Source organism: Thermobia domestica, chromosome 9 (assembly GCF_964235325.1).
Source record: "Thermobia domestica chromosome 9, izTheDome1.hap1.1, whole genome shotgun sequence".
In the NCBI taxonomy this organism is placed as follows: domain Eukaryota; kingdom Metazoa; phylum Arthropoda; class Insecta; order Zygentoma; family Lepismatidae; genus Thermobia; species Thermobia domestica.
This window is the reverse complement of record NC_137462.1, coordinates 15,725,215-15,743,683: the sequence shown is the minus strand read 5'-3', so window position 1 is coordinate 15,743,683 and position 18,469 is coordinate 15,725,215. Positions and strand designations below refer to the sequence as shown.

At 33.4% G+C, this 18,469-nt stretch overlaps 1 protein-coding gene across 2 annotated transcripts; it reads right to left on the bottom strand.

Annotated features, from left to right (window-relative positions):
- Positions 1 to 9,185: 9,185 nt before the first annotated feature.
- On the bottom strand, positions 9,186 to 17,522 carry LOC145693907 (serine protease inhibitor-like). Of its 2 annotated transcripts, none has more exons than XM_081770072.1 (3): positions 17,367 to 17,522; positions 11,871 to 12,079; positions 9,186 to 9,321 (listed from the first exon to the last, which is right to left on the bottom strand). In XM_081770072.1, the coding sequence occupies exons 1-2, from the start codon at positions 17,446 to 17,448 to the stop codon at positions 11,880 to 11,882; spliced, it is 282 nt and encodes a 93-aa protein (XP_081626198.1). In that variant the 5' UTR covers positions 17,449 to 17,522; the 3' UTR covers positions 9,186 to 9,321; positions 11,871 to 11,879. The 2 variants fall into 2 exon arrangements, with proteins under 2 accessions (XP_081626198.1, XP_081626199.1); XM_081770073.1 differs by having other exon boundaries at positions 9,263 to 9,321; positions 11,879 to 12,079.
- Between the last annotated feature and the right edge of the window lie 947 nt (positions 17,523 to 18,469).

The window sequence follows — 18,469 nt, the reverse complement described above, 5'->3', positions numbered from 1 at the left end:
AATTCAGGCAGAACATGTATCTTCACCAACTCAGATATTGTTGAAACCTTTTTGTAGCAACTAGACATGTTTTTAAGAGACACATATTTTTTTGTCGAAAAAATTTCCTGTCAAATAATGGACCATCAAAAATGGGGAGTACAATTTATGAATTATAGAAGACATGGAAAATGGTCAATTTCGGAGCACCACCACTCAGCTATGGAGGCAGGTAGAGTTATCATTCGCATTGTGGTATGTACATAGGGATATAAATAAACTTTACTTCATTATAGTTTTGGTCTGCACATGCGTATCTTTTTGTACATAAAATAACAAATGAACGTCAGTTTATCTGAAAAGTCGAAATTTGCGAATTTTTTTCGAGCACTTCCTGTTCGAATTATAAAATTGTGTTTTCGCAGTTGGTAAGACCTAAGTACCCGCTTTCCGAGAAAAGAAATGTATGACTGCTGTGTGAAACGGTTTTGTAGTCAGAAATTGTAAAACTTTCAAACATCGCCATTTTTAGGCGCCATTTTCTCCAAAATACCATCCTTTAAAATTCTAAAATGTTGTCAGATGGTTGAACTTTACATGAATATTAAACACACCAAATACCATTCTCGACCATTGCTTCATTAACTACAGCGTTTTGAAGTTAGCGAAGTTTCATTAACTTTGATGTCACAGTTAGCAACACTGGAATGAATAAAAGTGCAATGAATTGATGGTGTTTTTGGTTCACATTAATTAAATGAAGAATATAAGGTTTTCCTGACTAGTTTTTTTTTATTATTTTCATCAAGAAAGCTCTCTGGTATAGTAAAATGAGTCTCCCCCATTTCCTTCGTTTTCTTAAACTGAAGTAATCTGAGATGGAAATTACGATTACGAAGCACACAAATTTTAAGTTTACTTAAAATGGCCATCCAATAAATACTGACGATCTATAGAAAGCCTAAGATATTACTTCAATGACGATTTGGAAGGCTCCAGACAAAGTCTCAATTGAGTGCAATGTCACTACAATAATCGAAAAAGGACAAAAAATTTATAAAATCGAAACATTTTCTTACGCGTTCCTTCAAAGAAATTTGCGGACTTTTTAAACAGAACAATCCAAGCATAAGAATGGATCACTCGGAATTTTCTAGTACTCGACTAAAGTGGGTCAGTCCGCAACGTCCGAGGGAAGTGTGTGTGTGTATTGTGCAACTTTTAAGTTAGCTGCTACTGCGTTGCAACAAATCAAAGGTGCAACCTCTATTCAAGCTGTCGTGAGTGACTTATTTCCTTTAGTAGTATGATCCGTAGAACATGACAACTGTCTTCTTCAAGAATGTGGTGAATGTCCTGGAGTGGAAGGAATAAGTGTGGAGTCTTTAATTATTGATCCTGTTGAAAATGAAAGTGTTACGTACGCCATATGGTTAAACAATTATCTCGTTAAAAAAAAGCTGTGCCACTTTCTGTTTTCGTATCGTACATTGCTGGTTTAACTGTAAGAATTGTAATTCATGGCTACATCAAGAAAGAAAATGCAAAGATAATTAATTGCTACCAAAAAGCATCGTGTAAAATTTCAAGACACAAATTCTATTTTACTTCATGTGGACTTCGTTGAAAACTGGACTGTTATTCTGCAAACTGAAATTCAGAGCTATCACCGGAATATGGAACAACTGACAGTTTTGTTTTAAGAGGCGACGACCAAACACACGATTCATCTCATGTACTCATAGCCATAGACAATATTCTAAAAATACTCGAAGAAAAGCGAAAATATAGGTTATAGGAAAAGGTTCGAATACGTGAAAATAAGTTTCTACAATTTCCCAAACCGTGTGAGTGATGTCTCATGGTGCAGCATCCCACTTTAAAAATCGCTTTTATATGTTCGAGATGCAGATAGATCTGATAAAACAGTGAAACCGGCAATGCTAGGGTCTCTGCGACAGTATTGGAAGAGGGGGTGGAGAATGTGTCAACACGGCATAATCTTAGGCAAAAACAGATACACAGTATTAAAACCACAGAATAATTGTGAGTATAGTGCAAGTACAAACTTCGGGCATTACTCTTGTTTTGTTGAATGGAACTGAATTCGACAACTTCCGGAAAGTAAGAAAAAAGCAAATTGGGGAAGTAAGCGACCGGTAACTGGCACTCAACGAAGTCATCTTTGGCTTTCGGAAAATGAAGAAGGTTTTATGGCAGTAACGGGTCACCATAAACAAACATCATGCTTCCCCCAAAATCGAGCTTCTGCAATTCTAAGTGTAGATTTAAGAAGTCTGCAAAAAGGAACTTTCGTTACATACTTATGCGCAAAGACGCCGATTTCTCTGTAAATTTGGGAGGGGGCATTCAGATGCAGAAGGTTATACTACTGTTCTAAATTATTGCACGCATCGATAAAAATGTGTATTTTTCTATATTTTACGGAATAAAATACGTTTTACGCAGTAATAAGTATGCATAAGTTATAAATAAATTAAGGAACAATTTAGAGATATTGTTTTGCCATATCTGGCTTCACTGCTAAATTGTCAATGTCACGTGATAGGGTTTAGTTCATCCGAGTCTCGTGGCCAAGTCATCGGTAAGTTTGCCAAGGAACTTGCTTGTGATACTGTGTTCTGGAAGTGTTATTTTATTTTTATGTGTTTATTTTGTGCACGTAAAGTATTAACAATGGGAAAAACTCAAGAATTAAAACCGAGGAAGAAGAAATGTATTGAAGTATTAAGTAGGGAAGGATTAAACAATACTGAGATTGCAAAAAGATTGAACTGTTCAAGATCAGCTATCAGCCGCAATCTCTAGAAGATGAAGAGCTTCGGCAACATGGAAAACTTGCCTAGGAGTGGTCGCCCACCCATTTCTTCACCCCGAGAAAACAGAATACTTCGCCGTTTGTGCCTCAGAAATAGGACAGCCACCTCTTCAGAGCTCGCGGAAGCGTGGAAACTAGCGACGGGGCTTAAAGCAAAAGACTTGGCGCAATGGGTATGAAGTCAAGAGTTCCAAACAAGAAGCCATTTTTGACAACTGCAATGATGATCAAAAGACTGGCGTGGGCTAAACAATACGAAAACTGGACAGAAGAGAAATGGAGAACCGTTATATTCTCCGACTAAAGTCGATTTTCTCTAATGAGTGACAGAACGCAGCTTATCAGATGCGAACCGCATGAAAGGATGGAGCCTGATTGCCTTCAACGTACAGTCAAACACTCTCCTTCGGTTATGGTGTGGGGATCAATGACATACCAAGATGTTGGACAGCTACATTTTGTTACGGGTACAATGAGTAGTGACCTATATGAAGTTGTTCTCAGGGGCCGTCTGATGAACACGGCTCGCGATGCTTTCCAGGATGGTCCGTGGATTTTTCAGCAGGACTTAGCGCCATGCCACACATCAAGAAAGGTAAGTTCATATTATCTTCCTTGTGAAATTTCATTATTTGTATCTTTAATACGTTTTTAAGGTCGGTATTGAGCAATATTGTGAACCTCTTTTGTTTTGCAGATTCGTTCTGACATGTCTGAATTCGGTGTAGAGGTATTGCCATGGCCGGGTAATTCACCAGACTTAATCCCATTGAAAATTTGTGGCGCCTGATGGGGAAAAATTCAAAAGAAAAGACCTGGTACTAAACGCGAACTTATGGAAGTGATTGTGAACGTATGGAATCATGAAATCGACAGCAATATTGTGAGAGATCTGATAGACTCAATGCCAAAAAAACTGAAGGCTGTCATTAAAGCAAAAGGTTGTACAACAAAGTACTAAGCATTTGTGCTGAAACAAATATGTATCAAAATTATCATTAAATACAAGAAACTTAATAAGTAAAAACTAATAGTTGTATCAAATATTTCAACAACTTTCTATGCTGCAAATATGTAGCATAACAAATATGTCGTCATTGTGTATATGTAATGTGTAAATATTGCTATTAAATTCCACTTAATAAAATACTGAAATTCCATTTCAAGTTTCATATTTAGTAGGTTTCAGTGTCACTTGTCGAGTATAGTTTTTGAACGAAATATACAGCAAATAATGATTCACGTCTTTTAAAAGAATAACATACTTGAAAATTTCATTTTTCCTAGGAGTGCAATACTTTAGAACAGTAGTATATATATATATATATATATATATATATATATATATAAGATGTTAAGACAAATTGCATTCAAATTATACCAAATATTGTATATTCATAAATACAATAGGGGTCCCACATCAGCTTTGGGGGGCCCGAGTCCCCTCCAGTATCGGCGCCCTTGCATATACGTATGATAATCAGTGATGTGTAGCAGAATTATGGATAAATCATGAATTACCTAAAGTTGAAGTGCTGTTTATGCTTCCACATGGACCTTCAGCAGGGTAAAGCATAAGAGAAGTGAAAATAAGTGTCTTGTGACTATCAAGAATGTGCTACGCAGGGGCGGATCCAAGACGGACTCCTGAGTGGAGAGTAATACTGCTAGTTAGAGTTACTTTTAAGAGCTCCAAACTGTGGGAAGAGTTTTATGAATTATAACCAACTTTATTCTGTCGTGTGCGAAACTGAATACGGTACAGACCAAGATGTTTCTTGTCACAAACGGTAGATATTATATAGAATCCTGATGATTAAGTCTGTCTATAATCTAAATAATATTATGAATATTTAATATCAATTGAGGGGATTCTCGGCAAATAACCCTTGTCAAAACACAAAATTTCTATGAAGAATGAAAAGAAAGCTTTCTCAAGTACACACTATGAGAAACTCTGCAAAACTGTTTCTGTATAGTGTCTCTGATGCTTTCAAAAGCATGTGCAAACGTGCAGATTTCTATTCATTTTTATAATGAAAAAACCTTGTTTAAACAAGAGGCATTTTTGCTAAAAGTCCTTCGGTTTATGAAGAACGATGATACTCAATGGAATTGAGCAAGAACCAGATTTCAAAATTTATCTTCAAGAGAGAATCATAAAAAATTTCCCATCCGCTTATATATATATATATATATATATATATATAGATATAGATATATATATATATATATATATATATATATATATATATATATGAGGAACATTTTTTCAAAACTCGATAGAGAACAAAACGTAAATAGTTATTTTCTACAAGAATTGCATTTTTGTTCTTATTGTGCATAACCTCTATCGTATTCTCACAAAATGTTCATGATTTAGCATTCTATAGAGATCGCGCAAATTTCGAGATTTGTCGCGCAAATTCCAAAAAACTTGTCTTCGATTCTCATAATTTGCTCTATCGAGTTTTAAAATACGGTTCTCGTATATATAAAGGGACGGGAACAGTGTATCAGACCCAAGGGAAAAAGCAGAAATATTTAATATTTTTTTTATAAATGTTGTCGCAAAAATTATGGATGATGATAAAGTAAATAAATGTAAACAGAATGGCCACAAAGTAGTTACTGTAAATAATTTTAAACAAAGTTCAAATAAATGTGAAAAAACAATCTTTCTACAGCCAATATCAGAAGATGAAATAGCAAATATAATAAAATCTCTCAAAAAAAAGTACAGCTGGAATTGATGAAATCTCAGATAATTTATTGAAAAGATGTTTCAATCAGGTGACAAAGCCACTTTGTCATTTAGCAAATATATCACTTACAAATGGCGAGTATACAGAAAAGTTTAAAATTGCGAAAGTTAAGCCCTTGTTTAAAAAAGGTGAAAAGCAAAACATAAATAACTACAGACCAATATCTCTCTTACCTGTCGTTGGAAAAGTTTTGGAAAAAATTTTGTATAACGGGGTAATTATTTTTTTATTGAAAGAAAATGTTATTTCAACAAAACAACATGGCTTCCTTAAAGGTCGATCTATAAATACGGCAATATTTAATTTCATTGAGAAAGTAAGAAATATTGTAGATAAGAAAGAAAACTGTATAGGAATCTTTCTTGATTTGTCTAAAGCTTTCGATACAGTACAACACAGTTTACTTTTGAACAAACTGGAGAACTGTGGAATACGTGGTAAAGCAAGGGACTGGTTTGGTTCGTACTTAAAAAATCGTAGGCAGGTCGTAGAAATAACGCATAAGAATAATAATATTGTAGAAAGCTATTTAACAGATGAATTATATATAAAACACGGAATTCCACAAGGATCTATTCTAGGGCCATTGCTCTTCCTTTTATATATTAATGATTTTGAGAAAAGCATATCTTCGGCAGATGTTACCCTTTTCGCTGACGATACCACTCCGCTAGTGAGTGGAAAAAATGAAAAATTATTGGAACAGAATGCTAGGCAAACATTAAATGAAGTATCTCTTTGGATTAAGAACAATAATCTTTTTGTTAATGTTGAAAAGTCCATTGCTATAAATTTTCATAACAAGTGCAGTAAACCAATATACCCTAACCTATATCTGAACCAAAATAAAATTAACTATACAACACACTGTTCGTTTTCAGGTCTTACTATAGATCATAACCTGACATGGGAATTTCATATAGAGTCAGTTATTAATAAATCAAATAGAATATGTTATGCACTAAGGATTATTAGAAAGAAGGTAAATTTAAAATTAGCTAAAACCTTGTACCATTCGTGTTTTAACTCTATCTTGCAATTTGGTATCATGTTCTGCGGAAATTCAAGTCAGAGATTTAATGTTTTCAAAATTCAGAAGAAAGCCATAAGAATACTTTGTGATAAGAAGCCGAATTTTTCTTGTAGACATTTGTTTAAGGAGGTCAATATACTACCTCTGGATAGTTTATATTTGTATCGTCTCTTTTTGTATTTGAAAGAACACTCATCGGCATTCGTAACAAATAAGGATGTACATAATCATAATACGCGAAATAAGAATGATTTTCATTTGTGTAATCACCGGTCAGCAATGTATCAAAAAAGTGTAAGTTATGGTGGTGTTAAGTTGTACAACATGTTGCCTATTGATATAAAGTATGAAGCAAATATGAAAAGGTTCAGACAAAAGTTAAAATTATTTCTATTAGAAAATTCTTGTTATACGATTGAGGAGTACGTAAATATCATGACAAGGTAATATTACTTTATTTTACTCATGTAATTTTTTGTACATATGACGCATGTTACACTTACTTGAGGACATTCCTCGTACTTGTAAGTTCATACAAAAGAAATAAATAAAAGACAATATATATATATATATATATATATATATATATATATATATATATATATATATATATATATATATATATTAGTACCTTTCTCTCTTAAGACTTACTGCAATTTGAAGAAAAAAACATAAAAAAGAATATGCCGTTTAACACGTGTTATAAGTGATCAATTTTTAAACTGTTAAATGTTATTTACAGAAGAAGCCATTGCGTATTATTAAGATTTGTACCGTTGCTATAATACAATAAATCTATAATAAGAAAAAGTATTAGAAGGAAACCATATGCTTAGGAAATCTCTACATAAGGGAACATTTTTTTTTATTAATAGAATTTGTTGTCAAAAATGATATGCCACTCTTATATCACGAAAAAGATAAAGAATTTAGTTATGACTCTAATGCATCATTCAGTATTCTACATCAGCCTGTTCATTAACTGATGAAACAAGGCGTCTGCCTTCATCACAGATCTTTTATCAACCTTGAGAAGCTTCGTGAGGAAAAGTTCTCCAGATTCAATAGCACTTCCTGATAAAGGAATCTGTCCTAGGGAAAACAAAAGGTTCCAGGTTTATGAGTAATTAGTTCATAAATAAATAATACATTGCTGGAATTATCATCTTTGGAACTCTTTGTTGTTGTTTCTGGTAGTTTTGAAGATCAGAAGACTGTTAAGTCAAACTTTGAGATCGATAGTCAAACCTTTGAAGGAAAGAATGGAGAAGCAGATTCCTGAATGATACTTCACGCTGTGAATCAGAATTCGGAAAAATGTTGTGATAAGTATAGACACCGATGTATTCTTTCTGTTGATACATCATTACGACAGAATTCCTTGTAAAGAATTCTATATGATGGTGGTATTTCACAGACAAGAAACTTTATTCGAAGTTCAATACCTTTGCCACCAGTTATCGCAGTATGAGAAGAGAGGTAATGGGTTATCACAATTCTCTTGAATGCGATATAACGTCATATCCATTTGGAACATCGAAGATCAAGAATTGTTACATTTGTACTTCCTACCAGGCAAGGTTAGGATATTAAATAACGACAATCATTTGAATGTTTGACTAACGTCCTACACTATCGCCATCAAATGCATCAGTATACAATATTTTTGATATCGACGTAGGGTACGGACCAAATTACGAGTGTATTTAAAAAAAAAAAGAAATTTTTAGTTACAAAAAAACTCAAAACTGTTTGTTTCAGCTCTCGTGGAGTTCTTAACAATATAATTTAGTGGGTAATAGTCTAAGTTTCTTTGTACCAGTTATACATGTAACTGAATAAGTTTATTAAAAGGAAAATAAGCTTACATATCCTCAGAGAAAGTTACTGGATCTTCTAGCGTGTCCTTAATAAATGTTCACTTCATACATGTAAAATGTAAGGATCTCATACCCGTTCAATTCTGGTTTTTATATACAGTTTTGCACTTCAAGTCATGTGTCCTCCTGAATTATTTGAAATTTCCTCAGCAATACATACATATAGAGCCCAGTAACTAAGGTGGTAATGGTTCATATTGAAACTTTTGAAGAACAACGGTTAATCTATGTTGAACTTAATTATCTCATTTAGAGAAAGAATGCTTGATATTTAACTGCTTTTTAAACTGTACAAAACGCGAAAATGCCGCTAAGAGCAGTTCGACACAAGCCATTTAACACTCAGGAAGTTGTATGGCAAACATTATCACTAAAGGATTCATAATGGTCATATACAACTTTAAGTACCCAATAAACCTAAGCATATTATATCTGCTCCACATAAAATATTTATGACCCCTTACTTCTCTATCAAAGGTAATAAATTAGGCCAATTGCTCAATATTACTATTTCCTTTCCTTTGAAAGTTCTGAAAGTGAGCAAATTGTTATATAATACCTCCGAATTCTTAAAAGATGGACACATAAACGTTGGTATAATCGTATTACACACACACGCAGACACACGCACACACACACACACATATATATATATATACATATATCAATAAAATAAATTATTTGGTTTTAAACAATATTCATTTTTATTTATATCGAATGGTAATTTTGAATAAATCTAGTTAACATTTTTAGTAATATTCGCTGGCGTGGAACTTATATAGATATCGATATCCGTCTGATCAAATCTGCTCTCACTTCATTTAACTGAAAGAAAAATAAATAGACGGTTAGTGTATATAGTAAACATACCGAACTTATGAAACTGATTCATTTATAAATTTTATTTATTTGACTGTAACCTACTGCGAAAAATGCTAATGTTATTCGATTATTAAAGAAGGTGGTCAGTTGTTGTTTCGATCATTGTTAGTGCATAGTTTGTTTTCCGCCAACATTATCTTAATCAGTGTACAAGAAATACTAAATTTAAAAATGAGCGTCTCGAGTGAGTTCAATGATATGAACCAATTCCAGGCAAATGGTTAGGTGAAATGGACTTGCACTGTGCCATCAAACACTACATATGTTTAATATATGATACTATTAGGATTGATGGGGAACATTCTTTTATTGTGCGTGATTGCATGGAATTGAATTTAATTTTTTAACATTACTTCCCAATTTACTCGATGGTTAAAATATGACTTGCCATTTTGTTTCCAAGACCACTCACACATCACTTTTCTGACGCTTTTCTCCTCAGAAAAAATGCATATTCATTGATGATTTTACTTCGTAATATTATAGGTTATACTGCTCTATCGGTCATCCTTTAAGTAATTGTGAAACAAAATTGTTCTATATATATCCATCATCCAACAGCAAGAATTTTCTAAAGAATGAAACAGTTCATTGTAGAAATCATCTGCATTTTACTTTTTTCAGCAAACTTTGTTCAATATTCAGTTAATTTCTCTATAATGTACAAAAATGTAGATGACAAAAACATAATTTACGAATAATATAGTTATAACTCGTTGATGTCTTCGTTAATGGCCTTTGTTTTCCTTCGGCGTGGAATTATTATGTTCAATATCATTAATCACTTACGCCATATGCAAAGCAAGTTACGATAACTATTAAAGTTGATAGTAAGACAGCTTGTACAATAATCAAATTCAATGAACTATTAGTTGAAACATGTGCAGAAGAAGGTAGCTTCGCCATTTCATCACTGTTTTACTCATAGCAGTTTTATACTGGTTACATATAGTTTCGTGTGATCCATGCTAACATACTCTGTCACTATTTAATTACGCATAATGACTAGGTATGTATAATCCAATAAATCACTTTGCAGATTTCCATCACCTTCATTCATTGGAAACTATGTGTGTTACCACAGAATATCATGTTAGCACAGTTAAACGTCTTAGTGCATTCTTCTACGTACCTGTAGTATTGTATGCCAGGCAACATATTTTTCTGGTTTCCTTTCTAATTATACGTTTGCTTCCGACAAACATATTGTTCCCTTGTTCTTTCTAAGGATAAATGTATCTTCAGTTCCTCAGAGCTTCTGATATATTTCCAAAGAATAAGTTGTAAAGTAATCAAAAATGTATGTAATAGTAGGTGATATTTTGCGATTAAAATTCTGTCTACATGCTGAAAGTTACACGAATTCACACATATTGCATTTTACTTGTGATTTTAGAATATCTTTTCTACTAGGATAATATATTCTTCTTTGAATCCATCTCATAACTTTAACTCGTACACAATCATCGTAACTGATAATTCATTCATACACGGTTTTCGATAAAAAGTTTATACGTAACTAGTTTGCTATCTGTAAAAGTGTTATGATGATAGTACACACTCCCTATCTTAAAATATCATAGCTTTTGTTGAAACTTACCAATTGGTTCCTTTAGAATATAGTTCTAGAATATGCTAATCAAAAGGATTGAAATGTAATTGAGAATCGATTCTGTATTTTATATTTGTTACACCCAATATTATTGGCAGATACTGAATATATGAAATCAAGCGGAAAGTGTTCTTGGGATATTGTACATTGTAGAAAAAAGTGTCCAGATTTCTACAGTGCCGAGAAAGAAGATACATACATCAACTTTGGAAAACATTCATTTCCTGACAAGAAGTATCTTATAATATGAATCGAAAAATATAGACTTACATATACATTTATTCTTTTAATAATTTAAGTTTGTGTTAAAAGTAACTCAAGTTGAAATGACAAGTTTCCACGAAGATTCCACTGTTAGGATACGTGTGAAGATATTGTATATGTATCAGCGTTAAAGTAATCGAACATTTGAGAGCATAATCAGGTGGTAAATCATCACTTTGAATTAATACAATCAATTTCATATTAATATGTGTACGTTATTGAAATAATATGGGAATATAATGGGGTCTTACATGTTGCAAGCTATGACAATTACTTACTCAATAAATAATGAAAGACGAACTATAAATATCTCACGATATATTATTACACCAGGATCCTTTCGTTTACCCTCTATACGAAATTCATCATAGCTATTGATTAAATTGTTCATTCTTGTCACTACCTAAATGCGGTATTGAAGACTCACTCTTTCATTGAGAAATGACCAACTACTTATTTTTATTAGGCTTCAGTACGTGTCTCCAACACGAATAGAAGAGAAGTTAATATTTGAAATTTCAATTAAATTCAGTACCGATAAGCTGTTTTACAATCAAACAACATTTGTTAACAATAAGGTAACGAAACATACAAAGAAAAGTTGATTCAAAAATACCTTCTTACTTCATGCACAATCATTTGTTGGGATACACGATCCATATACCTGGTCTCTGACATAACCAGGTTTGCAGAAACATCTGTAGACAGATAATCCTTCGCATGATTTATTTGCGATATCTGGTGGAGATCGAAGGATATCAGTGCATGTTGCGTCACATTCTGCAGCGTTGGTAAATCTTGGTCCAACTTCATTTTCTGGACAAACTAGGAAGAAAGAATATAATTTTACTTTTGACTAGTATTTTGAGGGAAAAAAGTCATAAAATAATAAAGCCAAGTCTTGGAGAGCAAAAGAGAACAGTTGTTTAATTATGTTCTGTTCTTATGAACTAACATTCGAAAAAATTTTACAAGATAAATACTTTCTAACGATGTTATATGTGCTTGGCATGAGAAAATATTGAATAATATACATAAGTTTTTGAACTCACTCATAAACATATGAACTTCCTAGTGGCTGAGCATTAACGTACGCGACCTTCACTTTGAAGGCCCTTTCTCATTCCCCACGGGATCTCATGTCTTTCGGATCCTACGTAAAGTTAAAGGTCCACATCTTGTACAACGTGTACATCTTGTACATGCTGAATAGCATGCTAAACTCAAAAGTTAAATCAGATCAAAGTACATTAAAATATTGAAAGAAAAAAACAAATTAATTAGTATGGTAACATACTAATTAGCATTATTCTACTTAAAAATATTTTGAAATTTAATTTTCTTTGAAATTGTACCAACCTCTAACGCCAAGAGTAGCCTGTTAAAATTGTTGCCTGTAGATTTAGGATTATATTAATATGTGTCTTGTCTGAAACGAATATATTAAGTTGCACTATGTATGAATACTAAAGGAGTTGAGTGCTATAGATGAATTGTCCGTGAACGCCAAATATACAAGTTGCCATGTAAATGTACATGTAAATGGGCCATTTTAGAGTTCATTAATTTGGGTACTCATCCTCACCACTCATGGTTTAAGCTCTCTCGCCACTACAATACTCGGGTAATGAGAAGGAAGAATACAATGGCTGGATATTGTTTGCCGGAATTAGGTATTTGTTTTTGGCCCTTTGTGAGAACAATGTAAAATCAGACTTCATTCACATAACAATAGGTTAGTGCCAGGATTTGGCCTTTCCTTTAACCCTATGATGTCAGCCTTTTAAAGTTTACATTAGTGCCAACCAAGGAGTCCATGCAAAAAGCAATTAATAAGATTGTTAGTTGATACTGTCTTACTAGCTTTATCTTCATTATATTGTTAAACACTGTTGCTTACTTTTATTTAATATAATACAGTTAAAAATAAACAAATTGTATATACATAGAGCATTATATATATATATATATATATATATATATATATATATATATATATATATATATAAGATTTGTGTACTACGTTATATTGTAGTCAAATTTTCTTTGTAATACACTTCCTTTTTACTTTACATGCAGTGTAGTATAATACACTTAAGTCAGAAGCTCATTAGTCCCATATCTTACACAGATTTAAAAAGCTGATTTATCACGAATAGTACATATGCATCTCTGTTTCTCGTCATGGATTGGTTGAGAACATCCTATAATATTCTTTACAATACCAATCTCAATAAGAGCTGTGTGACTTTACTTTCTAGGTACTGTGGATTTTCAAAATGAATCTGGATTTTCTTTTCCCTCAATTGATGAACAAGGTTCTTCAGGAATATTCTTCTCTTTTGAGATCTGGCAGAATCCTAGTGTGGGAACTTTGACTACAAAAACATCATAGAATGGATTTCGCTACAATCAAATACCTTTTAAAAGAGAAGCATAAGTTAATCTATCACTTTTTTACACATATAGTATATGTAGAGACGGTCGAGTGTATTCACATCCACTTAGTCTTATTATAGGTTATGGTGACATACCGTTTGCTGTTTTTGGGAACTACAGTCTTATCATGATGCACTGAAACGACAAGAGGATTGATCTATTCTTCTCCAGGACATAGCTCACATTGGTAGAATTTCCATTAAAGCAAAAGAGTAACTTTCTTTATTCTCCCGGATTTCAACTATTTCCCATGGCATTTAAGGTTTGCACTTTCTTACTGTACCAACAACTGGTGCTCCCTGAAAAAGCAACTTTTCGGTGAGCTCCGTTAAAGTAAACTAGTTGTACCTTGTTATATTTCTTCCTTTATTAACCATAGCTTTACAAATCACTTCACCAAGTCTTTTGAGTTGCTTCGTTCATGTCCTGTTTAGTGACCAACATATATTTATCCATACGTTTATCCATTTGCGCTATGTAACAGCATGTAAAGTGTATGAGACCTCACGGACCCAGATGTGCTAAATAAGTTTTGTTTCTTAAATATTCTTGAAATTTTTAAATAAAAAAGCATACAGGAAGTAAATTGTTATGAGTGGAGTGAAAACATGTTAAAATTATATCAGGAGTCGTGACAAGAATATGAACAAATAGAGAAAATATATTAACATAATGAAGCCTATGGTCCCAATGGACCAAAGTGGGATGTTTTTTTCGTGTGAGCTACCAAACAACTCGTCAAGACCAGCAATTGACAAATATATAATTAAAGTAAAGATGTGGCAACGTATACATGTCAAATTTACGAAATTATATAAATTAATATACACCGAATGCGTCACATCTAGTCATAACAATGGATCATATTAATTGTGATACAAAATGACTTGTTGTTAAGTGGGCAATATATTGAAGCCTGTTTTGGAACTTGCTCTAAAAATCCTTTGGGGAAATACATAGGTTGCACCCAGATTCATGGTACGAACAGTTGATGTACGAACACGAAAGGTTGTAGATTGAGACAAAGGTAAGGACACATACCATTTTTTGTCACTAATAACTTTTGGATCATTAAACCATTAAGTGACTTGCTTCTCACTCTACCACAGTTCATAAGACTAAGTATTAGCACATGATAAATAACAAAATAATAGGGTTGGTGTTTGTAGTTATCGACTTCTTGAGAAGCCTCATACATTTTTCAGAGATGTAGTTGGTTGATGTGAGATGTGAGATGTTGATTATGTCTTGTTTCATAGGCAAAGAAGGCGATATAAAACTATTTTTACCCCGGGAACTTTGGATGATGTATTGCCTTGAAAGTTTCTTATTGTATTATTATATTCTCTCTCTACAGTAATATTTATTATGTTTCTCTATATCATAAAATAATCATAACTAAATTAAAAGAATGACTTAAGACGAAGTATCGTAGAGTTTTAATTATATCCAAGAACTAGTTCTGACATTATCATGCAATTTTATTAGCGTTATGTTTGGTTCTTATGTGCGTCATTAAGGAAATTATCTCCTATTTATTATTATTTTTACCAGGTATAACAAAAGTGACCAAAGTGCAAGAGTGATAACATTGAGACTCACAGTGTGATAAAGTTCCTGCATTTGAAGGGTACTATTGCACGGCAAATGTATGACGGAATGAAAGCTATGTGCGGTGATAATTGCCTATCGTATGACACAATTGTAAAGTGGAAAAGAAAATCCCATACTGGTAATATGTGATTCGCAGACGAATCACGATCTACGAGACCATCCCTGACGGACTATGCGGCTACTCTGAAGAAAGTGCAGTATTTATATGTCAGGAAGAAAATTGTAACCAACCAAACGAGAATGAATGAAACTGGTGTCTATTATGGTAGTGCGTGAAAAATTATCCATGACAAACTCCACATGTGTAATGTATCTGTGCACTGGAATCCTAGTTTGCTGACACATTTCAGAAGCAAGCACAGAGTGACCTTTCTCAGCAGGTGATGATGGTTTTACATCACGATGAAAAGAATTTTTCGTTCGTCCGGTAACCATGAATAAAACTTAGATATATCAGTAAGATTCAGAGACCAAGAGCATTAGCGTGTAGTATATGCATGCAAATTCCTTCTTTCCAAAGAGACAAATGTGCAAAGCTTAGGGGCAAGGTCACACTGTCCGTTTCCTGGGATTAGCATGTGATAATTCAACTCAGACTTGCTTGCAGAAGGAAAAACTGTCACTTGAATTTCTTCAGCAATCTACCGAAAACATTGCGCAATGCTATGTAAAGGAAACATCGCGGCATACTCTTTTCTACTAGTTAACAATGCACCAGTTCACTTATCTCAAGTTGATTTGGACAAAGCAAAAGCTGTGCTTACCAGTATTGCAGCTTCCGCCTTATCCTTCCGACTTCGCACTCAGTGATTTTCTTTTTTCCACAAATGAAGAATGCCCTGTATGGTCGCCAATTTGATAACACTCATAATGCCATTCATGAGGTCGAAAAGTGGTTTAAAGCACAAAGTGCATATTTCTACAATTACGGTATTCGTACATTGAAGGAACTCTGCATAGGAATGTGCAAATCTGGGTGATGACTACAGAGGGAGCAGTTAAGAACTACAAATCACAGCAAGCTCTGAATCCTAATTTGCACTACAATAATTAAAACTTTTCAAACCATCGCATCTGCTCTAAAGAGTTTAGGAAAAACAGATATAGTTTTGAAATTGCTGATAATATATTCAATTTACTACTTCCCTCTATGTCCTGTGAAATTAAAACCTTAAATACCTCATTTACAAAAACTCCATATTGACTACTGTTCCTAGCAAAACGGATTGTGTTTCTAACTTATTTTCCTATTTTTCCTTGGTCCATCTTAATGTTGCACTCACATGCAGTTCTACATAATTATAATGATCGTTATCTGGTTAAGTTTCCAGTTTTTTGTTTTTGAAATCGTTCCTACTTTCTTCTTTTTTGGCTGCTTTTCACCTTCCCTTGAGCCTCCTAGACTTATTGATCAAAACAAATTATTATTACACCTTTTAATTAATCCATTATTTGCAGTATTACGGTCACAACGAACATTTATATATTCACTTTTTTCTAGATTTACTTATAAGCCTAAGTCGATACAGGTACTTATTAAATCATGTGTTCCTGTGTTTTCTCGGGGTTCTCCCGTTTCCTCCCACTTTCTTCATTCCACCATTTCACTCATCTCTCATCATCACCGTCCCCTTTAGCCTAACCATCATCACAATCGTGGGACGTAAACCTAAAAATTTCATTTCATTTTAAATAATGTGCATTCCTTTATATCGTTCTTATATAATCTATGAGTTTTACATAATTATAATAAGCATAGTAAGTGTCTTTCAGCTCTAGACCTCGGTTACTCCTTACCTGAGACTTCGGTAAATGTTTCTACAAGAGTCTTACTTAGAGTATGATGATGTTAGCCTAAACATTAAGCCCCAAGTTGAAATGCCAATTCCTTGTAGTGGGTTTACAATTGCATATTAAATACATTTGCAAGTAACATGTTCCTTCCTAAACAGACCTATAGACAAAATCGACCTTGACTACATCATCGAGGACGCACAAAGCGAATTGATATATATATATTAGGAAAAACAAAATAAAACCGGAGTATCAAACTATTTACCTGTTTTAGGGCTTCCAAAAGAGAGGTAATAACAACTAGCAATTGCAAATAATAAAATCGTCACATTTGCTGGGTTTGCCATATCTTTCCACTGGGATGGTAAATTCGGTCTGAAATTGAGATAACTTTGTGGTCTAAAATGATCTGAGTTGCTGATGCTAGTAAATGGTCAGAAAAAAGGAAAATCAGTGTATAGTGTGATGAATCCATTTTCTTCGCAACAGGCAGCTCAATTCTAAATATTGGAGAGTTCGTATCGTTTGACAGAGGATTTAATAGGCTGTGCTAATTGATGATCTAATCATCTGCAAACATTTAAAACCGATGCATGATGTCATTTTGCGTTAGAGAGTAATGTCTTATTCTAGCATTGAAAGGCTCTACTGGCCTACTCTACAAAGAAATGAGGTAAGACAAGTCGCTCGCAGGTGACTAAATATATACGGTCGGTAGCCAAAAGAAGGACTCATTTCTAGTTTACTGTCCAGGAAAGCGTAACATTTGCTTGATGGATACATGAAACTGTTTATAGTAGTCTCTAGGTAAATCACATTTTACCCGAGACGACCGAACACCAAGAATCCAAATACATATCATATTTATTTTACGAAAATGTGAAAATATCAACAATTATCAACATCGTTTCAATAAGTAGCACGAGATAAATAAAACTTTGATAATATTTACTTAAACATGATCCTCATCTATCAATCATTACTTTCTATCAGCATCCTCAAGCTACACAAGTGAGTCTCCATAACTGAGTAAAAATTAAATACATTCAACAAATGCGTAGCAAAAAGCAGCAAAGTTTCAAAAATTGAAGTTCGTTAAAAATTATTCACACTCCGTAAAATCACTAAATTAATAATTTAATTGGAAGAGAAACACAGTTTAACCTTAGCCGAGTTACTAGCAAACTCTTCCTACAGGCAGATAACATAGCTATTTCTGTAGCTTTAACGGTTCGGTCCGGCTGATCACCTTTGGGCTGTTTCGACTGACTGTCTGCAACTGCTATCGGCTTATTCTTATAAAGTTTGCATAGTCTCATATTTTCCGACAGAGTCACTGGCGAGCATATTCAGCAATCTGACAATTTA